The sequence below is a fragment of the Vigna unguiculata genome, chromosome 11 (genome assembly GCF_037176805.1).
Source record: "Vigna unguiculata cultivar grain cowpea cultivar isolate G323 ecotype 2 chromosome 11, ASM3717680v1, whole genome shotgun sequence".
NCBI classification, from domain to species: domain Eukaryota; kingdom Viridiplantae; phylum Streptophyta; class Magnoliopsida; order Fabales; family Fabaceae; genus Vigna; species Vigna unguiculata.
Genome location: NC_140802.1, coordinates 5,224,274 through 5,252,129, shown reverse-complemented (window position 1 = coordinate 5,252,129; position 27,856 = coordinate 5,224,274). Strand labels below are relative to the sequence as shown.

Here is a 27,856-nt window from a genome sequence, read left to right as displayed (position 1 = left end):
AATGGGTTGACGACGAGGAATTTGATTTTCAAGGGAAAGAAAAAGAAAGTGAAACCAGTGGTGGAAAAAGAGTTGATGGTGGGAAAAAAGGTGAAGAAGATGAAGTTTCTTTGAAAAGGGAGAAAATTATGCTTGATTTGATGAAGAAAAATGAGAAGTTGAAGATGAAATTGCAACAAGAGAAAAAAATTAGGACATTCCTGTTTTTTTTATTTGTGATATCGTGGGTCTCAACAATTGTAATGGTGTTCATGCTGTTGTTCAAAGTTAATTGCAATGTTTGAGATTACTGTAGTGGGAAGTTTTTTGTAGTTGTGATTATGATATTATTGGAATTGTAATGGAATTTCAAACTTTTGGTTACTGTTATGTCTTAGTATTTGCAATGAAAATGGAACTTGTAGTTGTGATTATTATGCGTTTACTGTTATCATCAATCTCAGATTCTGAAATTTTTCCTTAATACCACATTCAGGGAATTGAAACAAAACTCACAGGCCCAAATAATTACATCATGATTTACTGATAAATAGTTTTCATTCATAAACAATAAAACGTAATCCAACAAACAGTAGTTGTCAATTAAGTCTAGCAGACAAGTGGTCCCAAATTGTTAATACAATAATGCAATAGTTCTGCAATCAAAAAAGTGGGTAACTTTCACTATGCCCAATATTCTAAAACAGTGGTCCACTATTATAATGCACTACATTACAGAAAAGTGGTCCACCATACAAAAAAATCAACAAAAAAACTTCATTCTTTCACATTCACGTGGGCTGTGCTGAAGTTTCAGTACTTGCTTGAGACCCTAAAACCCTTGTTCCCATTCTTCTTCTCCTTATGGTGGTTCGAGGTCTTTCTCCTTGGTTGGTGGATGCTGCAACCCATGATGTGGATCTGGTTCTACTGGTGGAGCTAAGGTTTGATGTTCCTGCAGTGTTGCTTGCTGCACTACCAGTTGTATGCATCTGTCCCTGCCAATTTGGTATGAATTCAAGATTCAGAAGTTGTATTTAGGAATGAAAGAAATTGTAAGTAGTACAGATTTGTGTTTACCTTTCTGTTTCTGATTCCCCTTCTACAGCTTCTTATGTTATGGCCTAACTGTTTGCACTTGCTACATTTGATGATGATATTCTTCTTTGATAGTTTGGAATGGCTGACATGTTCATCAGCTTCCCTTCTTCTTAGCTTTTTTGGTCTCCCAGGTGGAGTCTTGTAAATGGGTGGTAGTAGTTCAGGTTCATTAGTTTTTGGCCAAAGTTGTTGTCCATTGATTGGGGTAATTTGAGGGCCATACGAAGCCTGGTAGGCATCCCTTTTGTAATAAGCATGAACATAATCCTCTGGGTTTTCAACCTTGTAATTAATGGCTGCCACAGCATGCCTACAAGGTATACCAACTAAATCCCAAAAATAACAACTACAGCTATGGTTACTTAAATCAACAACAAATTTTTCCATAGTGAACCCTTACGTCACTTCAAACTTAGAATCCCCTGCCCATACAGGAAGCCAATTCCCACTTTTTTCTATTTCCCTGTCCAGCCTTTTCTGTGGTTTAGGCATCACAGTTCCTGTATATGCATTCACTTTCTCTCTAAGGGTTGCAAACCTACTCATTATATATGATCTAATCCATTCCATCATAGTAATTATAGGTTTATCCCTAGCCAGTAAAATAGTACTATTAAATGACTCTGACAGATTATTCATTAAGACATCACATCTTGGATACATGCTGAATGCATGTTTACACCAAGACTCCCTAAGAAAGGCAACTAACCAATTAAAAGCATCAGGGTTGATGTTTCTCAACTCACCCATCTTTTTTTCCCATCCTGCATAGTATGTTGCCTTTGCTGCTCCCATCATCAAGTCCCTGATCACAACACCACCACCAAATTTCTTCTTGAAATTGCTATATAAGTGTCGCAAACAGAAACGATGCTCCACTCCATTCAAGATTTCCTCAAAGACCGTCATTAGGCCCTGCACAAATTTAATTCAGAGGTAAAATTAGATATCAATTTGACATTCCAGATTAATTTAAATCAGAGTTTACATTCCACTATGATAGTTACCTTTTGTTGATAAAATAAATACCCATCTATGATTTCCAATGTCCCCAATATCTTCTAACAGCAATGTCAAGAACCACCTCCAAGTCTCCTTGCACTCGTTTTCTACTACTGTAAAAGCCAGCGGATAATATTGATCATTCGGGTCCCTACCCACTGCAACCAACAATTGATCACTGTCAACATCAGAATCTAATTCATCTGATTCGTAGTCCTCATTAATGTCATGCACTCCAACATCTTCATTTGTCACAAATGCCCCTTCACCAATATCTCTTTTCCTCTTCACTCTGCTTGAATTCCGTTTGAATGATTTCCACCTATCTAAAACAGGCCCAAACTTCCTCACAGGTGGATCAATATCCATCCCAAACCCATCATCATCGTCTGCCACCCTCTCTTCTTCACTGTCATCTAATTTCTCTCCAGCTAAACCTTCTTCATCTTCACAATTTACATCTTCAGCCACTACTTCCTCTTCTGCTACCACATTCTGTTGAGTCACATTTTCTACAGCCACTCCTTCCTCTTGAACTACCACATTATCTACAGCCACTTCTTCCTCTTCCACTACCACATTATCTGCAGCCACTTGTTCTTCTTCTACAACTACATTATGTACACCCATTCCCTCCTCTTCAATTACCACATTAGCTGCAGCCACTCCCTCCTCTTCAATTACCACATTAGCTGCAGCCAGTTCTTCCTCTTCTCCTACCACACTTTCTTCAACCAGTACTTCCTCTTGGTGTATAACATTCTCTTCACCCACTACCTCCTCTGCTACACCATCACAAATAAAGTGTACGACTTCAGGCTGACTAGGTACATGTTGAACGTATATATCAACCTCTTGCTTAGTCTCCTCTGCAAAGAAAGCCAAAGCCATTGCGTCCTTGTCATCATTCAGCGTCCGTAGATTGTTTAATAGCTTCTCTTTTGAACCCTTCCACCATAGTTTAACATCACCCCCGTATTTAAACTCTTTGAGGATGCCCAATGCTTCAAAATAAGACCAAAAATCGGGGTCGATCCCTTTAACTACATGAATCTCACCCCCAACGTATTTTAATCCCTTATTCCTTTCGAATCGTCCCATATGATGAAAAGCAACTGCAAACCCCATTTCCAGCCCTACAATAGACAACCATACAAGGAACGAACTTACTTAGGTCGCGATTTATCGTAAAAAACCTTACTCCAATCAATACACAACCATACACGAACCAAAATATGAAACCAAACCAGACCAAGTATCCAAAAAAAAAACATGAAGGACCGAACTTACCTTAGGTCGCGATTCTACTCTTCAATACTTGAATCCTTTACATCAACCTCTTGATTTTACTCTCGATTCTACTCTTCCATGCTTTAATCCCTATCCTCAACCTCCTGATTGCTGTGTAAGGGTTTAATCCTTTCCCTCAAGCCTTGGATTGGTCTGTGCAACGCTTTCGTTCAGACAAAATAACTCTCCCACTCAAAATAACTCTCCCACTCAAGATGCGACATTCTCATTTAATTCGGAGAACTTAATTAAATAACACAACCCACTTAATTCAGACAAAATAACTCTTCCACGGAAGAAATAACATTTTCGTCTTATTTAATTAAAGCTCCTCTTTAATTAGCACGTGCAGAAACACACTTCACTTACACAGCTTAAAACGGGATCCATACGTGGCAGTCCGGTTGCCAGGTGTAAATAAAACTAACGGCGTCCAAAAAGGAGGACTATTTCAAATCGTTTCAAAACATGAGGGACCAAATTGGAACAAACGTTAGTTAGGGGACTAAAAACAAAATCGCACAATATTTGAGGGACGAAAAACATAATTAACCCTTGTAAATTTAAGGCCACACTTTTATGGGTTTGAGCACATTTGCAGACAACATTTTAAAAGGTGTGATACAAATAGTCAACATTTTATGAAGTGTGTTCTTTGGTAATTTTTAAACCACAACTATAAAAAAGTGTGGTGTTTGGTAAATTTTAAACAGAAGAATAAAATTGTTGCTTTTTATATGTTTAGAACAACACTTTTTTAAGTGTTGGTAAGTTCAGTGTTGCCTAAGACAAAAAATGATGTAGTTAATATACGGTGTAAAAACACTCAATTCTACAGGCTCAATCAAGACAAGTTGATCTCACAGGGTTATTATGACATAATAAAAGACTTGAATGCTCATGTCATTTTGCTTCATTGCATTAATATATGTCTTAAGTTGATACTATTTGGCAAAATTAGATTGTGTATTTACAATCGAGATAAGTATCCCATACATGTTTTTGCAGTATCATATTTCGTCAATTAAATGTCAATCGGGTGTGTGACAAATTTATTGATCCAAGAGATAATTTTAGAGTTAACAGCTTCACATACCTTTAAAGGAGCATCATAATCATCGACTTTGGTGTTAACCCGTTTTGTCTTAACACCTGAAACACAATCCCACATGGACTTACAAAGAAAGTTTTCTATAACATAACTACAATAGGAATAATTTTTACCATCCTATTGCACACTAATAGACTGAAGATAATAATCTTTACGAGTTGTCATAACAAATCGAATACAAAACAAAAATGTCAACCACACGATGAAAGCAACAAACAAAACAAAATACAAACCCAATATTAAAGGATTGGAAATACCTTAAAATGGAATAAAGAACGTGTTGTGAAACCTTCAAAAATTTCCACCTGTTGGACTTCAATCACAAAGGAAATATTCCATGGAGGGAGATGGATTACTATAGTGTGAAATATATGGAATCATAGGAATCAATATATATAATAAATTATTTTATTTTTCGTACTTAATATAATATAATTCTTATAGCACACAATAGCATGCTACAACAGACACAGTAACGTGTGATTTTCTTGAGAATGGAGTTGGACTAAAGATTAAGAAGAAATTTTGGTGGGAGAGATACTTCCTTCTTGTGAGAAGGAGCTTTCATCTTGTGTAGATGAAAAACGTGATAAGGACAGTTGAGTGTGAGGACATTTTTTATTTAGAAAATAAAAGAAGAAACTATGAACTTTCGGTTGTGCAAATTAAGCTCAGAAGATCATTATATTTTGTCATATTTAGATTAAAACTTGTTTACATTCCCTCGTTTAAGTCATGGAGACACATTAAAAAATGTAAACAATATAAATTATAATTGACATAGTTTTCTATTGAAAAAAAAAACTGACAGCAAAGAATTGTTATCGTTATATTTATGATGGTTATAATTATCACTATTATTTTTTAAATAAAATATATCATTATCAATTATCATAATATAAATATTTTATTATTTATTATTATCCACCTATATTTATAAATTTATAACTCAATAAAATACTTTGGTGATGATAAAAATTTAAAATATATAAAAAAGTATTACATTATAAAAAAAATCAACAAACATTTTGTTTCCATCAATCAACATAACAAATTCAGTAATTATATGGATGTATCAAAATATTTAAATATTAAAAAAACAAAATATGGAAAATATTTAAATGATAACACAACTCTACATTTTAAAATCATTATCCTAATCATCCTAACCTATATAGCTTCCTCCACTCAATCCTTTTATGCTATTTGGACATAACACACCATTTCCAACATCCATATGTAAAATCAAAGGGTCTTTCTTCCTATACTTCTAAGCATTTTTTCTGCACCTCCAAAATTTTTTTAAATTCTCCAAATACCCTTTGACCATTTAAGGAAATTCACGGACATCACACCCCCAAAAATACTTCCGGAAGTCAAAATATATGACTTCCGAAAGTCAAAATATATCACCGGAAATCAACTTTCGAAAGTCAAAATATATCACCGGAAGTTGACTTCCGGAAGTCAAAAATCATTACCGGAAATCGACTTTCGGAAATCAAAAAACATTACTGGAAGTCGACTTCCGAAAATTAAAAAACATTACGGAAGTCGACTTCCATAAGTAAAATTAAATCAATTTTAAACATTTTTAATTTTTTTTTAAATTTATATTTTCTAACTTTTATTTTATTTCAATTTTTAAAAAACACGAATTAAAAATTATAAAATATATAAATTTTAAAAAAATTACTTTAAAAAATAAATAAAAATAATAAAAATATTAAATAAAAAATTGAAAAATAATTTAAATTAAAATAAGATAACTTTAAAGTTAAAAAGAAGAAAAAAAAAATATATATATATATATATATATATATTTTTCATTTTTTTAACTTTAAAGTTTTGTTATTTTAAACATTTTAAAATTTTTTCAATTATATATATTTTTCAATCATATTTAAAATAATATATATAAATAATATATAAATAATAACATTTAAAATTAAAAAAAAACCAATACATTTATATATATATATATATATATTTGTATATATATTTTCTTTTTTATTTTTTTTAATTTAAAGTTTTATTATTTTAAAATGAATTTAAATATTAAATAAAATTAAATGAAGCAGAATTTTTTTTGTTTTTTTAATTTAAAGTTTAATATTATTTTAATTTTACTTATTTTTATATTTATATTTATTTTTTATTATGTTAAATAAAAATAAAATTATATATATAGATATTAATATTTTTTATATTTTAAGAAATATGAAAACATAAAAAATAAATATAATAGTAAACTAAAAAAATCATTAAAAGTTAAAAAATATAAATTCTAAAAAGAATTAAAAATATTCAAAAAAAAATTTTTTTTACCTTACGGAAGTCGGAGAATTTTTCTTTGACTTTCCGGAAGTCAAATATTTTTTGACTTCTGGAAGTCGACTTCCGAGAATTTTTTTTACTTCCGGAAGTCGATTTCCGGTGATACATTTTAATTTCTAAAAATCGACTTCGGGTGATATATTTTGACTTCCGGAAATTATATATTTTGACTTCTGAAAGTCGACATAATTTTGGAGGTGTAGTGTCTGCGGATTTTTTTAAATGGTCAAAAAGCTTTTTAAGAATTTAAAAAAAGTTTGGAAATGTAGAAGAAATTTTGGAGGTACAGGAAGAAAGACCCAAATCAAATAATATAAGTAACACCATTATCCTAGTAAACCTTAACTTCCGGGAATTGACAAATGAAAACCCATCACCCACATGTAGAAGGTTTCTTGCAGAGAGAGTTAAGATCTACACATCTAATCAAACATGCACTTCCTTTTCTTCCACTTTCTTTCACCCATACTTTCTTTCAAACCACAAAACAAAAAACTTTTGCACCAAAGAAAAAAACTCACCAAAAATACATAAGATATATATACCTTTCATGGTTTTTCTCCCAACACCCATTTGTTTTAACATTTATTAAAAATTTGGAGGTAACGGGCAATTTGTTAAATCAACTTCAAACGTTAAATATCGTAAGGTTAAATATGTTTTTTTTTCCTTAACTCTCAGTGAATTTTGGAATTAGTCTATTTTGAAATTTTGGACCAATTTAGTTCTTCATCTATCAAAATACGTGAATTTAGTCATTTTAATCAAATTTCGTTGAGTTCATTTGATATTTCAAGCACAGTTTCATACTAGTATTTGACTTAATATTAAAGAAAAAAAAGTGTCAAATAGTATAAACAACTTAAATATAATCTTGAAATACTTACGAAACATCAAATAAACCTAACAAAACTTGATTAAACAGTATGAACAAATTTTAAAATTCACTAAAAGTTAAGAAAAACAAAATATATTTAATCCAATATTTTATAAACCATTTCTTAGAATATCTATGATTACATAATTTTTTATATTACTTTTAACGTTGATTATTTTCTTTAATGCATCAATAAAGAAAGAAAAAATGTACTGCCAACAACCAAGCAAAAGGTAAATAACTGCAATTCCTGCTCCAACAACCGTTCCAAATCAGTGAAGAAACTAAAGGGTGCCCTATCATATAACCCTGCATTATGTTTATCAAAATTAAGAAAAAAAACAAAAACATGTCCAAACAAATAACACTTCTTTCGGTTAAAAAGACGATGCAACAAATGTTTTATAAAAATCAATTCAGATATCGGTCCAGATTATTGAAGAAACAGACAGAAAAGAAGAAAAAAAATAAATGAAAGATAATGTAGTAATCAGAGAAAAGAAAAAAAAGAAAAAGAAAAGTGAGATGTCTGACGTAGAACATTTCAGCCGTTCAATAATTCCATTAATGGTTGTCCCAGCCGAGAAGCAGGTAAAACTATTATTGTAGATCCTTTTAAAGAAAGAAAAAACAATTAGTACAAATATACTTTTAAGGAAAATTATGTTTGAGAATAAAATTTAGTTAAATATTATGACTGACCGTTGATATTTATTGATACTAAAAATGATTTTTAATGAACCACAATTGTTTTTATGAATTATAATTTTATTTAGGAAAGAAAGATTAGTGGATTATTTTTATTATTTTAATAATCAGTTTTAATTTATATTTTCTTTTTCTTTTTCTCTATGTGACTCCTTAACTTCTTGGATTCTTTTTGAACATTTCTTCCGTTTCACATATTACTCAACTGCCATTTTATTCTCATGTTTTATGTGTTGTGAATGTGTTTCACAGTTTCTATTTTAATTAATGAAAATAGCTAGTCGACATTTATTCCTTTTCGACGCGACAATGGGTTATATAAGGTAAAAGAATAAAAACCACAAATTAAAACTTGTTATACTATTATTCTCTATTAATATAAAGATTGTTATTAGTTGAAAAGGATCCTATTAAAATCGTTGATATAAATTTTCCGAAAGATAAATATTCTAAGCATTTTTCTTCATCATTTTTTTTATTAACAATAACAAATATATTAATAGGGACAATAGGATTACCCAAACTCATATACAAAAATTAAACAAAGTAGGAAGAAAAAAAAAATAAACAACAAGAACAAATATAACCCATACATATTTTTCTTCATCATATATTCAAATATTACCAAATGGAAAAAAACACGAAAGAAAATGACTAATTTATTCTTAAAATTTTAATAGAGTCTTTTGTTTTTGTTGAAAATTGTAAATGTTGTTCTTTTTTACGAGTAAACTAGCTAACAAAGATAGTAAAGATTGAAGAAATCTTGGTGACAGGTTGAAGAGTCATGAAATAATGAATGAATATTACAAACATGAATGCATGAATTGATTGGGAAATAAGTTTCACAAAAAGCAAAACAATGAATAAATATATTCAAGAACAAATAAGTAGATATATAGAACACCGGAGAAATATGTTAAGAATGATTACAGTTGTTAAACTCTTGGTAAAAATAACTTGGTCTTCCTGAGGAAACAATGAAAATATTCTTTAAAAAGTTAATGAAATTTTTTTTGACTAATTAAAATTATTATAGAATTTTATACAATTACCCAAAATCATATTCACCGGATTAAAGATAATAAAATTCACAACCATTACTTTTGGCATACAAAATAAGTTAATAAATTTGTTAACATGTGAAATCAAACAAAAATTATAGAAAATATTAGGGATGCAAAACAATATTTAATTATCTTGATTGTATTCAGAGATATAAGTCATCAAGAGTAAATGTTTTTTTTTTATCCATTCCGATACAAGTTAATGAATATTTTTTATAATTTTAAAAGTGATTAATACAAGTCGAAAAAGTATTTTTGTATGCTATAATAGATATGAATTAGAAAATGTTGAACTTGGTATTAATGATTATAGAGGACAAGAACATGATAATGAATCAAATATAAAAGAAAAAACATGAAGGTGTGCGAGATTGATGTACAAATAAAAATTTTGCATAATTGTGAGAATTGTTAGAGGATGCTTTAAAAAGGTAGCATGTTATCCAATCATGAATGAGGTTCAAAATTATTGTATCCAATAGGTATGCAATATTATACACAAAAATATCCTCATGATTTGTATTATTCAAAAATGAGTTTGCAACATTGAAATGTGTGTTAGTTGTGTGAGGAGAAAAAAAAGGTCCCCTCTATTAAAGTGTTATGACATTTTCCAATAATATATATATATATATATATATATATATATATATATATATATATATATATATATATTCATTATTGTAAAATATGTGATAATCAATGCAACAAGTGGGTAGTTTAACAATGTGCATCATTATGCAGAGAAAATTTTCTCCAATTTTATCTTATGGAATTTGAACAATAAAAATAATAATGAGACGTGCATGTGGATGACATTAATTTGGATTACTTGGAATAAAAAAATAAAAAAATCATATCATCTTTAGGAATGGAATAGCAAACGCTATAGAAATATTTATATTGACACAATTAAAAATATATGGATGTTTAAGCCATATTAGATGTTCAAAATCGGTGAGAATATTATAATTTGATGGTCATAAAAGAAAAGTGGTTTATGGAAATGTTACAATTTTATGGGATGAGAGATGCATGGTTTAGTCCTTTTAGTCCCTGATTCATTCTTTGTTTATAAAAGAAAAAAAAATTATTGAAATTTTCATTACTTCGTTTCCATGTTCTCATAAATTCTTACAAAATCAGTTAATTCCATCAATAGAAAATTAGTAAACAAACAACATATACGAATTTGGTTTCTCTGTTAAGTTTTGTTCTGTCAAAAACATTAAAAATATACTATTTTGATACTTTAAAAATAATTTTAATATATTTTAAAATTTTAAAATTAATTATTATTGATATATTTTAAAGACAATAAAATAATAATAATAAAGAAAAATTATTAGAGAATCCAAACTCAACGTATGCTACACAAATCATAAATATTCATATATGCATCAACAGTTTAACACATAATAATTCAAGAAACTTGAAGACATCACCGACATGATGACATATCCAAATTTATTCCACCCAAAGGAAGCATCTACATAACCATCGTTCTCCTCAAACTTCACACAAATATATTATTGTTATTATTATTATTATTATTATTATTATTATTATTATTATTATTATTATTATTATTATTATTATTATTATTATTATTATTATTATTATTATTCAGATAAGCACTTAACCCAAGGCCAAGTTCATTATTTATTTATTTTTCTGAATTTTGTGCATAACTTTTTGGAGCTATGGTTTGAGAAGGTGAGAATCGAAATCCACAGTGCATTTGTAGAGGTACTCGATGTAGCCATATGGAGGATGAACTTGATCACTGAGCCTCTCATAGTCAACGGTCCATTTGATATTTGCACCACCATTCTCCTTATCACTTACTTCAAATATCAGGTTGATGAACTTGTACTCTTTAGCCACGTCTCCACCGAAGAGCTTGAAGATTATTTTTTTGTTTGCTTCATCGTATTCCGCACTCTCCTGACATGTATTAACCTTACCATCTGTTTTTCTCAACCAATCAAAAACTATTAGGAACAAGCCAAGGAAAGAATAAGGAGAAAGAAAATAAATGATACAAGAATTTAACGTGGTTCATTTCTGGTGTATTTTAGACTTTATATAGGAGTAAGTAATTAACATCACTTTCAACCCAAAACCTTAAAACAATGAATTTATGTGTTTTTATTCTTATATAGTGCTCTACTTTCTCGTTTCTATTCAATGTGAAACTTAGACTCACACTTAGATTCCTAACAAAAACAACTAACATAAACATACTCATTCTTGAAAAATCAAAATGTTTTAAGAAAATAATTACTAAAACAAAGAGAACTCCGGAGGCAAACGGTTTTTTTTACGTGATTAAACCAGATTTGTCTACAATAATATAAATAGACAAGTCAACAAAAAGAATAAGTCGTCAAGAATATTCACGATTTTAGTATCGAGGAAGTGAAGTTATCATAATCATGACAACTTTGATTTAAAATAGTAACACTTATCATGATTTACGACGACTTCACTTGTTCAGTAACAATCAAATTCAAATTATTATTTCACTTTTCACTTCTGTGACTTACTCGTTGAAAGTTAGGTTAACAAAATAGATAAATTACCTATGATATAAGTCCATTGCTTGATGGACTCATTGTGGTGCCAGTCATGACCATGATGCAGTTTGGCATGGTGAATTCTATCAGTCAGGTTTTGAATCTGATTGAGCTGCGTTGCAAAGATGTTGTACCACTTTGTAGCATTTGCATGAACCCCAATTTCAATGCTGATTTTACCACCAAGAGACATGATGAGAAACAAAAAAGCAAAGAACTAAATGAGATACACAAAGAAGGGTGGGAGATGGTGCATTATATTGCCACCATATCCCCATTTATATAGCAACAACACTCACCTAATTATTACAATCAAATAATTAATTAAATTTTGGGGTCCATTTTGATGCCCTACCATTACCTTAAAGAAAAAAAACCTAATCACATTTTCTGTAAAAGACAAATCCATCTAATACCATATATCTATTATTATTATTATTATTATTAATATTATTATTTTATTTATCATATACCAATTATTATAATGAAGACCTTCTAAACCACGTGACAGTCATTTTTCCCGCTCAAAACACTTCTACGTGCAACAGTGATGCTTGAAGTATATCCCATATAAACAACAATAAAGCACTTATTCACGGTTTTTTCATTCCGAAATTATTGGGTGATATTGTGAGTCATTATTGTCATCTATTATTAACTACTTTGATACATTGAAATGATTTTTGTTCATGTTTTATTAAAGGTATCTTACAGAACATGCTCTGATTTTTAAATAATGGTTTTTCTTCATGTTATATAAAATATGCCTTCCAGGTTATATCTTAAAGATTTTTGTTGAACATTTCGTATCAAATAGACGTAAGGTAAATTATAGAATATAAATAGTCAAAATCTTATCTTCGTGAGCTGATTTTGAAAGCTTGACCTTTTTCTTAAACTCCCTACTTTAACGTGGTATCAAAGATAAAAGAGTCTATCCTAGTCAGGATTTAGACCTATTATGTGATTGACCATTGAACATATCCTCGAATGAGGACATGTATTATAGAACTTATATTGGCTAGAAATAAAACCAAATTATAATATATAAGGGGAAACAAACCACACTTTACTCTGTTGATTTTGTATAATTAAATTAGGCATAGATCCACCAACTTAAAATTTTTTCTAGACCTGAGCCAATAGATGAGTCAGGTCGATTCGGGCTGAAGATCATGATGGGTTACCCTAGACCAAAGTCCGAGTTGTGTTGGCCAAGACCAAAGGTCTTGCTAGGTTGGTTCAGATCGCAAGTCGAGTCGTTGATTGAGTCTGGACCAAAGGTCCAATCGATTTAGCCTAGACTAAAGATCTTGTCGATTCGGTCCAAGAATAAAGTTGAGCTAATTTGGATCTAGATGAAAGTTGACCCGATTCAACACATGTTGAAGGTCATTGGTCAAAACGATTCGGCTTGGGCTTAAAGTCAAGCAGGTGAGTCTTGGTTCAAAGGTGAGCAGATTCGGTTAGGGTTGAAGGTTGAGTCGATTTAGCCTCAGTCAAAGGTTGAGTAGATTTAGCATGGGCCTAAAGTTAAGCTAATTTGGTTCGGGTCAAAAGTCAAGTCGATTCAACCCGGGCTGAAGGTTGAGATGATTCGGCCTAGGTCAAAAGTCAAGATGATTCAACTCAAATAAAAGGTTGAGACGATTAGAAGGTTGAGATGGTAGGTGTTGAATGTTGAAATGAATCGGCCTAAAGTCGAAGGTTTAAATGATTCAACTTGGGCCAAATGTTGAGTTGATGCCTCGAACAAATGTTGAGATGAGTCAACTGATGTCAAAGGTCGAGATGAGCCAACCGAAGTCGAAGGTCGAGATATTTTCATTGGATCTAAGGTTATGATGAGTCTCTTCAGGTCGAAGGTTTTGATGAGTCAGCCTAGATTGAAGGTCATGATGAGTCGACATGAGTCGAAGGTCAGGACTTGTTAGGTCGAGTCGAAGATCGAGCTGATTTGACTCGGGTCAAATGTTGAGTCGATTCGGCTGGACTAATAATCAAGTTGAGTCATCCAAGTCGAAGGTTGGGACGAGCTATCTCCACCTATGGTCAAGATGAGTTGACCCATGTCGAAGGTTAAGACAACTTGTCTCGATCCCACGATTAAGACGACCCAAGATGAGTTGGCCTGAGCCAAAAGTCAAGCAAAGTCGACTTGGGCTGAAGGGTAGAGTTGTGTTATCGAAATATTTTTAAAATAGAATTTTAATTTAAAGGAGATGTTGAATGAATTTATCCAAACAAGAAAATTAAAATCTAAGATATTTCAATTATTCTATCCAAATAAACTATTAAAGAAATAAAGAGAAATTCAATCGTAAGTATTTCAAATATCGTGAGTTTTAATTTATTCCAAGGTTCGGGTTTTTTAATAGGTGGACTAAGTAGAATAGAAGGTTTTTAGAATCTAGCTCTCCAATTTAAAGAAGATGATAAAGCCTTCATTCAAAATATACATGTTTTAAAATACATTTGAAGGTGCTTCAATATATGCTGGAACCCCTTGGATGAAGGTGAAGAAGAGAGCTCCATGGAAGAGTGTGAGTTAGCGGAAGCAAGGTGAATGATGAAGGTTGTTCTTGGAATTTGGAGTGAAAGGTGAGTAATGAACTCTATCTTAGAGAAGATAGAGGAAGGTGGCTAGAGGAGATGATTCAATCCTCTAGCTCAAGTGACTCTCAAAAGACAATAGGAGTGGAGTCATCTCAACACTAGGCATCTATTGCTTAAATTTCAAGAGTGATTACAATAGCTTAAAATTTAGGCTTTTATATGAAAGCAAATACACATAAGCATTCTTAGCCCTTGGATGACAGTGGGCTTCAATCTTGGCCGTGGAAGTTGGCTTGGAGAAGGAACAATGCTCACAACCATTGGATGATGCCTTGGAAAAGGAGGAAGCATTCCTAGCCCTTAAGACTGTGAGGTGTAGGAAGGAATGTTGACTTCCACTTAGTCCACCTTGGACCTTTGGTAGCTCATGGCCAAATCTCCTATTGGGCTTAGTCAAGTCCAATTTTAGCAATTCAACTACACATTATTTAACTCATTATTCTAGAAAACAAGGCCTAAACAATGGACCAATCTAATTGTTATTCTACTGCTCTTTGATACACCTCTTCAAATCTTCACATCTTCTTTGGCCCATGTGAATAGTGTGAGAAGCCCATGTGGATTTAGACTATCTTGGATGAAGCCCAATTGGATCTTTTTGAGCATGCCCCTTATTATTGGGCCTTTTAATGGGCTTGAGCTTGAAGGTGTACCTTGGCTTGATGTTGAACTTGTTGGGGTCATATCAATATATGTGTGTGGGTGTGTGTAGGTGGGGGGTGTATGTAGGTGTGTGTGGGTGTGGATGTGTGTGACGACCAAATTTTTATTTATTTATTATTTTCTATATTATACTAAAAAAATTAAAATATAATTTTACAATAACATATAACATAATTAGAATATTCACATATACATATATTTATATATTTTATAGTACTGTATGCATCTTAAATTTACATCATTTTGTACATATTATATTTTCTACACTAGAAGAGAAAGAAGTATTATTTATTTACAGTTTACCCCTCGTATAGGTTTTCAAGCATGTGGAGGAAAAAAGTTATAGATAAGATTCACTTGGACTATTGGGGATAAATAGAAAGTCACTCCAATCTATCCTTTAAGGATAACCAGTGCATTTGGAGCATTTAAGAAGGTGATAGTAAAATTTCCATTTCTGGAAACGTTATCAAATTGTTTACCGCATTAGTTTTGGAGATTCAATATTGACAAGAAAGAACTTAATTGTTGCATATCCAACATCTCTCCATTTATTCCATGAAAACGAAGGATTTACATAACCATATCCTTCTCATAAAACATTACAACCTTATTATACAGACGAAGACACAAGGGCAAAACCCATGATTTTTTATTTCTTATATCTTATTTCTTACATATTTTGTGCATAACGTTCAAAGTTATGCTTTAAGATGGCCATCAACCTCTCCACTTGTAGTGTGGAGGTATTCCACGTAGCCATATGGAGGATCAACTTCCTGTCCAATCCTCTCATATTCAATGGTCCATTTGATAATAGCACCACCATCTTTATCAATGGCTTGAAATATGAGCTTGAACACCTTGTACTTACTACCAATATCTCCACCAAACAGCTTGTAGCTGATTCTTTTGTTCGCTGCATCAACAGATTCGATACTCTCCTGACATTTTGTAACCTTACCATCTATTGTTTCACAACAAATCAAGAAGATCAGTAGAAGAAGCAAAATAAAATGCACTAATATTCAAAGTTAAGAAAGAAAAAGGATTAAATGTTTTTAATTGGGTTAAATATGTTTTTGGTCTCTTAACTTTTAGTGAAAATTGAAATTAGTCACTCGTGGAAACTTTAGACAAATTTCGTTCCTCATCTTTAGAAATATGTGAATTTAGTTCTTTTACCAAAATTTTGTTAAATTTATTTGATGTTTCAAACGCGTTTATCAACTAACACTAAAGTAAAAATGTGTCAAACGGTATAAACAATTGGAAATGTCAAATAAACTTAACAAAATTTAGTTAAAATGACTAAATCCATATATTTATAAAATTGAGAGACTAAATTCGACCAAATTTCGAAGATGAATTTAATTTCAATTTTTAATGAAAGTTAAGGGACCAAAAATATATTTAATCATTTTTAAGTCTTAAACTTTCACTTGAAATTGAAATGCGTCCTTCTTTCAAACTTCCATAGTTTCGTCTTCAAATTTTAAAAATGAATAAATATAGTTATTTTAGTCTAATTTTCATAAATTTTTCTGGACGAGTGAGTCGTGTTTTTAGGATGACGGTTGGGTTATTTATACTATTTAACACATTCAAACTTAAATATCAATTTATAATACCATTTAACAAGCTTAAAAAATTAATATCTTTGAGTTATTTATACCATTTAACACATTTGAGGCTTAAGTGTCAGGAACACCATTTAACAAGCTTTAAAAATGAATATCGTTGGACTAAAATGACTATTTTTATTTATTTTTGAAGTTTGAAAATCAAAATATATACAAGTTTAAAACAAAAACGAATTTAATTTTATATTGTGGAGACCAAAAATATATTTAACCTAATAAGAAGTTAGCGAGGGATTTTCTATTGCGTATTAGAAGTTTAATTACCTATGGTACAAGTCCACTGTTTGATGGATTCAGTGTGATGCCAATCACGACCACGGTGCAGCTTGGTTTCATGCACTCTGTTAGTAAGGTTTTGAACTTCATGGAGTTGAGTTGTGAAGAGATTGAACCACTTTGCAGCAGTTGCATGAACCTCAATTTCAATGCTGATTTTACCTGAAAGGGACATTGTGATCAAGAAAAAAACAAGAAATCTAAGAAACAAAGAAGGGTGGGAGATTGGTGAAGAATATTTAGACCATATCTCATTTATATAGCAAATTAATTTACCTGCTCAGTAGCAGTAATTAATTAATTAATCTCTGGGTCCATTTCTATATACCCTACACAAGAAATGAAAATACCTAATCACTTTTCAGTGAAAAATTCGCAATCTGTGTAATAATATTTTATTTATTGTGTAGCCATTACTATAAAATAAATGAAGACCTTCTGTAAAACGTAACAATATTATATATAACAAAAGGTATCCAGTCTCAAGACTCATTAAATCACTTCTAAAACCGATGTTCTGAAAAATTATTTTGAATTAAGTAGTTGTATAAAAGTATTTAAAAAAATGGCTTCCTATTAGATAATTTATTTAAGATTACTTCTTTAAATTATGAAGAATAAGTTCATTTAAAAAAAAATGGTGCTATACATAGCATTTCCACAAAATCTGTATATTACAATTATATATATTTAGGATTGACTTTATGTTGGGGTGAATGATGGAACCCAATGGATTAATGTTATTACTTGGAGAAGAGTGATTTTAACCCTCTCAACAAATTGAAATACATGATATCTGAATTATTTATAATTCAATTCTTTTTATTTTATGATTATTTTGTTTGATATGTAATTAAAATATTTTAGATTTTTTTTACTTGTATAAAGTAATTTAATTTCTCTTTTAAAGTAAAATTTTATTTTAAAAATATTTGGACAACTCAATTCTATCTTTTCAGTCAAAGTTAATTTAACTCAACCTTCGGTCTAGGTCGACTAGTCTCAATCTTCAGAGCCTTCAACTAATGCCAATTCGTCTTAACCTTTGACTTGATCCGACCCAGCTTGACTTTCAATTCAATTTAACCTAGCTCGACCTTTGACTCATTTAAACCCATCTCCACCTTTAGGTTTGGGTCTAGTCCTCTCAACCATTGGTCCGACCAACTCATCTTGACCTTTGGCCATGACCGAACTCGATTCATCCTTCATCCTAGGAAAAATCATCTTGACCTTCTATTCAGGCTAATTTGGTTCGACTTTCGGCTTGCGTTAAATCAACTTGACCTTCATCTTGCATAAACTTGTTTCAACCTTTGCCCAACTAACCTAGTTTGACCTTCGACTTGGGCCAAGTAGTCTCGAACTTTGACTATGACTGAATCGATTCAACTTTTGGCCCAACTGGCTCGATTGTGCCTTTAGTTGGAGCATACTAGATTGAGTCTTCAACATGTGTTGGCTCGGGTCAACTTTCGTGAGTGGAGTGAGAGTGAGGTGAAAAGGAGTGAAATTTCAAATTTTCTATATTTTTAAGGGTATTTGAAATTATTCTACTTTATTCATTCGAAACACCTCCCAAAATTCCTTAAACTTTAATTTCTTTCAAATTACTCTATCCAAACAAATCATTTTAGTGTAAAAAGTTTTAAATTTTTTCAAATAAATAATTTTCCCTTCTAAATTATCTTATCTAAATATAATATTTAAGTTTCTAGAAACTGTATGTTACGTAAATACTTTATTTTAATACAAATTTTATTGCTGGTAAAGGAAAAATGGGATCAACGAAAGAAGAGATTCTTTAGTAGATGTTGTTTGTTTCTACCGAAAAATTCCAAGCATATTCAAGCTCTCTAAGCTAACAAATTTCATCATTCTTTACATACTGTATGGGCTAGTTGGTGGGCTCTACCGACCGGTCATGTGAGATTACTTCAAAAAAATATTCCAAAGATGTAATCAAATGTGTATTCGCCGATCGTGTGAGATTACTTCGAAGAAGATCTCTATTGATATGATCAGCAACCGCTCAGCTGCCGAGCGGTCCCTCCTAGTATTAGCAATTGGACTGTCCCTAGGATTTCATCCTTGTCCTTTACATAAAGTATGCGTCATGTCGTTCGATTAGTAATGTCGAATAGCGTCGGAATGAATTAACCAGTCATCTAATTAGCACAAAAAGGTTAGTAATCAGGATTAAAAAACAATATTGGCCATGATTAAGCCAGCTCTAATCACGGGTCCATGTGAGAAACTATCACTACTAAAAAAAAAACATTTTAGCGACCACCTATTTCGGTCGCTAAAAGGCTTAAAATCGATCGCAAATCATTTAGCGACCAAAATAGCGACCAAAATTATGTAGTTGCGACCAAAAACATTATGTTTAACAACCAAAAAGATTCGGTCGCTAATAAACATATTAAACATATTACAAATCTTTTGTGTCTATTTTAAGATTATTTCGGTCGCTAATTTGGTGGCTAAACATTACATTTAGCGACTAACAATATTCAATCGCTATTTATGTCGCTATATGAATAAATGTTACTATGCACTCATTTGGTCACTATTTCAGTCACTAATCTGCAACTACTTTTGTTCGATTGCTATTTCAGTCGCAATTTGCGACCAATGTTTTTAGGTCGATAATGTTAGTTGCTAAATTGTGTTTTTTTTTTGTAGTGTATAAATACAGGTCAAAATATGGATGTTGGGACTTTTTCTCGCATTAATTACAACATTTATTATTTCCACCGAGCGATTGACCACTAACTTTAACATCAGAGCACATTCGACAAGTACCCCGATTGGTTGACGAACAGGAGAACCGAATGGATAATAGAAGTGAAAACTTGAAGACTTGGCAAATTGTTTAAGTGGACGTTTGACCCAAATACCCAAAATACTTTGTATTTTTTTTTACTTAAAAGAGAACTGAGACAACTATAACGATAATTATATCTACACTCACTAATATATTCAAATCCTATTAATACAAGAAAAAAATATTATCCCTGGTCCTTTTACTTAAAAGAGTAGAAGTTTAGTGCTGATAAAATCTTTCTCATTTATTGCTATATCAAGTAATTCTTCAAATTCATATCAAGAATTAAACATTTGTTAAATTAAAATTATAATTTATAATCAAAATACAACTTTATTTTTAAATTTAAGGGGTGATAATCTAATAAAGTTTTGAAAATTATTTTTGTCATGTGTTCTTTCTATATATATAGACATTATGTTTGAACCCATTATGCATTATGAACTTCTCGTAGTTTTAAGGTCATATTAAGGAGAAAGGGATGATATACAATAATACATGGAAGGGATCATGTTGACCGAATGATGTGTGACCACCATGACTCTTATTATTTCTGTATCTTTAATCATGAATAATGATGGAACAAATTTATGTAAGATCATTATGTTTATGTATTAAATCACATGATGTTATGACATCATATGAGTCAAGTGGAAGAATGTTAGAATTAATTGACGAATTAATTCTATTATGTGACTCATTTGAAATATTATGATGGACCTAGTTGTGATTTAATAAAATTTAAACTATTGGTTATTATGGGAAGTGATAATCAAATAAAATAAAGATAAAATACAAGCTAACTTGATGGATGTTGATTTATAAAAGGGATTGGGGTAATGGCGGAACTTACGTATGATAGGGGGAGTCCCCCAATGCTTTTTTTTTCTTTATTTTATATATATATATATATATATATATATATATATATATATATATATATTAAAAATATATTTATACATTATTATATTATTTACATAATTTAGTTTTAAAAAGTTTTATTTAAATTTAAAAATCATGTTTTCTCTCTCTGTTGTAAATTATTTTACTTCTTTATTTGATTTTTTTTCTCTTCAATACTTTCATCTTTTTTTATGTTCTTCTTTCCATTCCAATTTTTACCATTAATCTCTTATCATTTTCAAAATCAAACAGCACCACAACAAAATTGAGGAGTTAAGAAACATTTTGGATCGAACAATTCTTTCTTTTGAGTAAGTTCATTCTTTATCCTTTTTTTTTTCTCGAAACAATATGTTTTCCTCTTCTTTATGGCTTTTCTACGCTCTAGGCATATCTTTATGATCATAAAATCATGCTCTAATTGTTCATCAAACTCTCTTTGTGTAGATAGAGCTATTTTAGCCTTTGAAGTTGTATAAGGGAAGAACAATATTAGGAATCTACTTTAAGGTAAGAGACCATTTAGAAGGTGTTAATTTTCTTAAAATATTGAGTTTTGGTTTTGAGATTTAATTTGGTTGGGGTATTCATAATTTTATCTTTTCCGAAATAGTTGAGGGTGACAAATTTACATTAGAAAAATTATGATAAAGAGTAGAAGAATTGATTCTTTTTTCAAAAGGAATGCTTGTGATGCAAATGAAAAAAATGTATCTACGTCATCTAAACTTGAGAAACTTCACGATAATCCAAAAAATGAAGAAAATGAAAAACAACTATTTAAAGTTCCTAGAGTTACATACAATGAATTTGAAAATTCTTTAGAATGTGATCCGGGAAAACCTCCTCAAATTCGACAATACCTACCAAATCAAATTGATGAGGTACGAAGGATTTATCTAAAATATGGGGTTCATATCAAATGGATCTAGAAAATTATGCGTTGTCTACTAAAGATGGTTATTCAAGAAGATTCTAATACACATGATTTAACTTATTTCCTTTATGGCTAAAGTATTCGGTATTCGCAATTAAAAAATGTTGCATATTGCTTACTGTACTATTTTTTAGTAAAAAACCAAGCAGACAACTTGACTCAAATGTTTTTATTGTTACATGTAATTGAATTGATTTTCATTTAATTCTAGTTGGCATTCAGCTGTTTGTCATCAACATGTTTTAACCATTTTTAGTGTTTTTTTTATAGGTTTTAAAATATTTTATAACAAGCACTATAATAATCCATATTGTAAGGGATATTGCAACATATTTCAGTTATGAATCCATTGTTCAAGATTTTAAGTAATTGAAATAACATTGAGAAACACTAGAGGTAATTTTTGCTTTTTTTAATATATGATTATTGATAATAAACTTTATGTTACACTTTCATATATATTATTATCATATTTTTCTGGATTCTATTATCATATATGCTTGTTTTGAATATAGAAAATTATGTGAGGAAATAATTTTATTTTAATATAAAAAATAATAATTTACATATAAAAAGTTAATTTTGGCTCTCCTAAGATTTTGGTCCAAGTTCCGCCACTGGATTGGGGTTCTGTATCTGGCATAAGGTTCTTTTTACAATAATTCATCCAAGAATGTGTGAGAAGAGAAAAGAAAGGCAAAGGATAGATTGGGAAACGATGATCATATAGCACACAAATTACAAATTGAAGAATGCATACTCACATAATCTCTTATGAATCAAGGTTAGTGCTCTTTTATATTTTATTGTGTGAAAATCTTAAATCTTAAAGATCCTTAATTGTTTTACACAAACTACCCGAAACTAAGTTTTTAAGAAGGGAAAGGACATACAACACATCATTCAAAGCTGAAGTTTTTTTAGAGGTAAATTTTAAGAGTATTTTTCCTTTACCAAACCCTGTAACAGTGGTTGAATTGTCCATGAAGATGTGTTCACCATCCGATTTCCACTTAACCCATCCTATTTTCCTACCTTCTGCAACCTAACCCTGTAACAGTGGTTGAATTGTCCATGAAGATGTGTTCACCATCCGATTTCCACTTAACCCATCCTATTTTCCTACCTTCTGCAACCTAACCCTATAGGAATATTCTTTGTATTTGCTTAATATTTCTAACACTAGGTGGGATTATAAAAAGGGACAAGTAATAAATTGGTAAAATTATGAAGGCTGAATTTATGAGACATATTCTCCCTACAAAAGACGAAGATTTTCCTTTTCAAGCTGCCAATTTATTCTCAAATTTGTTGATAACATGTGCCAAACTGCTTTCTTGCATGAATTTTCCCTATTGGAATTCATAAGCTAGAAAGGGGATTTTCATAATTGTGCAATTTAGAATTTTTAAAATTTATATTTTCATATATAAAACATAAATAAAAAGTATAGTGTTATATTTTTGAAAACATTAAAAATAAAAAATATATATAAGTATACTTCTGATTAAAAAGTGAATTTGCTAATTATATATATATATATATATATATATATATAAAAGTATACATTTTTATATTATATATTTTATTATTAATTGTATACATTAAATTATGTTTAAAATTAAATAAAAATAATATATAGTCAAATGTGCATGTGAGACAATTACTACATTAATTATACTGGTGGTTGAAAGTAAGTTGTTAGGCGTATAAATACCTACAAATAATAGAGAAAAAATAGATAAATATTAAAAGTAATATGATCATTAAAATAAAAGTATGATATAAAAATTGAAAAATAAGTAAATATGAAAACGATTTTTTGTGTTAGATATTTGAAAATAGTTTTTCTAAAGTTAGACCTGCAACAATGGTTTTTATATGTAGCTGTTATAAGTTTTGTATAAAAAATTAAATTAAAAAATTGCTTCTAATTTATTTTTTAGAAATTGAAAAAATAGTTTACAATAGAGTTATTGTATACAAAATCGTTCTCTGTTTTAAAAATCGTCAGATTACATAAATATAAATATAAGTTTCACTAACATTAAAAATGTTTTACATAAATACAAGCGTCTCTATGAACACTAACTTAAACACATACACATTTTTGTAATATGAATGATACACATACACATTTTTTAAATATGAATGATATTATATTAATAGGTGATAATAGTGTAATGTTATTAAGTTAATATATAAAATAAATATATATATATATATATATATATATATATATATATATATATTTATTAAAAATAAAATGAAATGAATAGAGAGAATAATTGTTGATGAATAAAAAAAAAGATAAACAGTTTTATAGAATATAAATAAAAGTAACCGTTAATTTTAAAAAAAATTAATAAATAATTATATTGTAAAGGATATAATTGATATTATAAAATATGGACAAAAAAAAGAATTCTCTTTATATATTGTTATAGCTAAGTGTTATATTGTGACTAAAGATAGAAAACGAGAAGAAAGCATTTGAGAAAAAAAGAAAGATTTATTATATTATTTTTCCTTTTTCACTAAAATCTTGTATTAGTTATTAATATTATCATGGTGTATATTTTATCCATTACTTAAATTATTAACTACAAATTTTACAAGTTATATAAGGTTTTTATTAAATAACTTAACTTCAAAGAAAAATGTTTGAAATATTAAACATTAGACCGATTATTAGGATAAAGTTGATTTAGTGATAAAAATTGAAAAGAAAATAACATTTGGAAGATATAAAGTTGGTTTGAAAGATGTTAAATGAAGATTCAGATGGAAGAGGTTAAAAGTTCAACTTTTCCAATAACAAAAATAAAGGATTAACTTTCGATAGAAGAAAGATTATCTATTTACCATCTAAGTAATCTCAAAAATAAAATTAAACAATTTTATCTTATTTAATCGATGAAATTAGTATGTGGACCAAATTCAAACTAAATATACATACCGTAAAATGCAACATTTTATTGAAAATTTTGAGGAAATCATAAGAATTCAAATGAACCAAATCAGAAAATACCCAAATTTATTCCATGCAAACAAAGGATCTTCATAAGCATCCTTCTTGTCAAACATCACAAACATATATTATTATTATACAGATAAGGTCTTACCCTAGGGCAATGTCAAAGCCATTATTTATTATACTGATCATATAAACACTTTCCCTAGGGCTTCATATTACAAACTTTTGAAGCTATTCCTTGAGAAGATTATGATCAATATCTCTTGTGCATTTGTGCAAGCACTCTATATACCCATATGGAGGATCAACTTCTTCATTAACCCTCTCATATTCCACGCTCCATTTGATAATAGCACCACCATCACCCTCAACAACTTCAAATATCAGCTTAAACATCTTAAACTGCGAATCTATGTCTCCATTGAAGAGCTTGTATGTGATTCTTTTGTTTGCTTCATCAACCGACTCAACGCTCTCATAACATGTTATAACCTTACCTTCTGTTCTTTCTCAAACAATCAAACATAAACAATGTGTGAGAATCATAGAGATAACTAAACGAATTTATAATCTTTTTTTCCCTTCAATTTTAATTTCTTTAATCAGAATCATTATTTCCAAATCGTAGTAATATGGACTTTGAGAAAATTCAAGTATCAATCTAATCTAAGTTTCGCATCGAGTAAAATAAAAAAGTTGAGCCATATATATACGGAGAGAAACCTATATATATTTGTATATCATAAATTTGTTAAGAGATTTACGAGATAGATACAACATCAATGAAAGATAAATTCAATTTAAATAAAAGATTAACATTATCTTTAACTCCAAACCTTAAAATAATGAATTTATGCGATTTTTGATTTGTAGGTTAATATGGTGAGAAGTTGAGTTACCTATGGTGTAAGTCCAGTGTTTGATGGACTCATTCCGATGCCAGTCATGACCATGATGCAGCTTGACTCCATGGATTCTATCAGTAAGGTTTTGAACATGATGCAGTTTGGTTGTGTAGAGGTTGAACCACTTTGCAGCAGTTGCATGAACCCCAATTTCAGTGCTTATTTTACCAGCAAGGGTCATGATGATAAAGAAAGAATATATGAAACAAAAAAAGAAGGGTGGGAGATGGTGAAGAATATTACCACCATATTCTACTTATATAATATATATATATATATATATATATATATATATGAACATAATTTACCTACCCTGACATTTAACTAATTAATTAAACTTTGGGGTCCATTTCTATACCCTACACAAAAAGAAAATACCTAATCAGAAAATCCAAATCTATCTAACAGCATATATCTATTAATATTTTATTATTATTATTATATATATATATATATATATATATATATATATATATATAGTGTAAATTGACACTAGTGTGTCGAATTTGCACTCAATGTACAACATGATGCTAATTTATCAGTGTGAGATCATAATTTTCGTATGGTGAAAGAGACTAATGTGAATGAAAAAAATATTTAGATAAAAAAGAATAATTATAGATGAATGGGATGAGTATAGAGCACTACGAGAGGAAAATTGTGTTTTAATTTCCTTAAATCAAACTCATACGGATTACATCATTTTTATTATCTTTAAATTTATGTGATTACGTTAATAATCTACAGTTTTATTATTTATCAATACACGAATTCATGGTATAGAAATAAAAATTGGAAATAACTAAATTGATATTATTTAAAATAAAGGGTTAAATAGGATTTTAATACCTGAACTTTAATGCGAAATTGAAATTCATTCATGTTCAAAACTATTATACATTTTAGTCCCAAAACTTAAAAAATGAATAAAAATAGTTTTTTTTAATACAATTACGTTAAATCTCTTGACACATCAAACATGTTTGATGCTAGCATTTAAAATGTTTATTCTGTTTGACAAGTTTTTGCTTCAATGTCAACTTAAAAACGCGTTTGAAATGTTAAAAAATATTAACGTAATTAAGTTAAAGTACTATATTCATTCATTTTGAAAGTTTGAGAACTAAAATATATTAAAGTTTGGAACAGAGAATTCTAATTTTGTGTCAAAGTTGAAGGACTGAAACATACTTAATCCGTAAACAAATGTTATACTAGCAATACCTAATCAATATTAATCTAAACAAATAAATTTAATGTTAGTCTAATTAATTAAAAAATAAAGAAAAATGATTACTATCAATTAAAGTTGACTAAACCAACTTTCCTTAACAACTAATTTACCACATTTTTATAATAAGTGTTGATTGAACCGAAATATATATTATACATAATATAAAACTAAATTTAAAAAATAATTTTACAATTTTTAGCTTGGAAGAAAAGCTACCTTTTAAAAGCTTATTCAACTCTAATAAATTATATTTTGGAAAATAATATAATATTTTATTGTAATAAGAGCAATCGTTATTATTATATAATATAATAATATAATACAAACGTGATAATATTATATAACAAAATGTTTCCCGCTCAAAACACCTTTACATGCAGCAGTTACACGAAGAAACATATCTCTGACTGAGGCTTTTCCATATAAACAACAATGAAGCAGTTATTCACGGTCTTGTCATTCGGAAATTAATGGATGATGTGAATCATTATTGTCATCTAGTGTTCATTATTTACTATTTTCATAGATTCAAATTATTCTTACATGCTATGATTTGGTATTTGATCAAGATCATGCAATATTTAAGACTACATAATTTCCAAAATCTCATCACATTGTCAGCAAATCCTTCTTAATATCCAATATTCAAATTGTAGGTCCAACCCTTCTTATTATTATATTCATAAAGCTTTTGAAGAGACACCATTACTATGATGATGATGACAATTCAAGATTTGAATTAGTAATTTTAATTAATTAATTAAATTAATTAAATTCTTATTTTAATGAAAGTTGTGGTGCGATTAGGTGCATCACAAAGT

At 29.6% G+C, this 27,856-nt stretch overlaps 3 protein-coding genes and 1 pseudogene across 4 annotated transcripts; all 4 read right to left on the bottom strand.

The window, feature by feature from the left end:
• Nucleotides 1-859: 859 nt before the first annotated feature.
• Nucleotides 860-2,063, bottom strand: LOC146880912 (uncharacterized; annotated as a pseudogene).
• An 8,777-nt stretch (nucleotides 2,064-10,840) lies between these two features.
• On the bottom strand, nucleotides 10,841-12,311 carry LOC114168326 (MLP-like protein 31). 2 transcript variants are annotated; one of them, XR_014986251.1, is made up of 3 exons: nucleotides 12,058-12,311; nucleotides 11,052-11,442; nucleotides 10,841-11,006 (listed from the first exon to the last, which is right to left on the bottom strand). XR_014986251.1 is itself a non-coding variant. In XM_028053101.2 (2 exons), the coding sequence occupies exons 1-2, from the start codon at nucleotides 12,242-12,244 to the stop codon at nucleotides 11,174-11,176; spliced, it is 456 nt and encodes a 151-aa protein (XP_027908902.2). In that variant the 5' UTR covers nucleotides 12,245-12,311; the 3' UTR covers nucleotides 10,841-11,173. The 2 variants fall into 2 exon arrangements, 1 of the variants encoding a protein (XP_027908902.2); XM_028053101.2 differs by having other exon boundaries at nucleotides 10,841-11,442.
• A 3,544-nt stretch (nucleotides 12,312-15,855) lies between these two features.
• On the bottom strand, nucleotides 15,856-17,479 carry LOC114168970 (MLP-like protein 43). The gene is made up of 2 exons (XM_028053975.2): nucleotides 17,238-17,479; nucleotides 15,856-16,297 (listed from the first exon to the last, which is right to left on the bottom strand). The coding sequence occupies exons 1-2, from the start codon at nucleotides 17,422-17,424 to the stop codon at nucleotides 16,032-16,034; spliced, it is 453 nt and encodes a 150-aa protein (XP_027909776.2). The 5' UTR covers nucleotides 17,425-17,479; the 3' UTR covers nucleotides 15,856-16,031.
• A 7,451-nt stretch (nucleotides 17,480-24,930) lies between these two features.
• On the bottom strand, nucleotides 24,931-26,051 carry LOC114168903 (MLP-like protein 43). The gene is made up of 2 exons (XM_028053876.1): nucleotides 25,796-26,051; nucleotides 24,931-25,396 (listed from the first exon to the last, which is right to left on the bottom strand). Exons 1-2 carry the CDS (start codon nucleotides 25,980-25,982, stop codon nucleotides 25,128-25,130), a joined length of 456 nt encoding a protein of 151 aa, XP_027909677.1. The 5' UTR covers nucleotides 25,983-26,051; the 3' UTR covers nucleotides 24,931-25,127.
• Nucleotides 26,052-27,856: the final 1,805 nt, after the last annotated feature.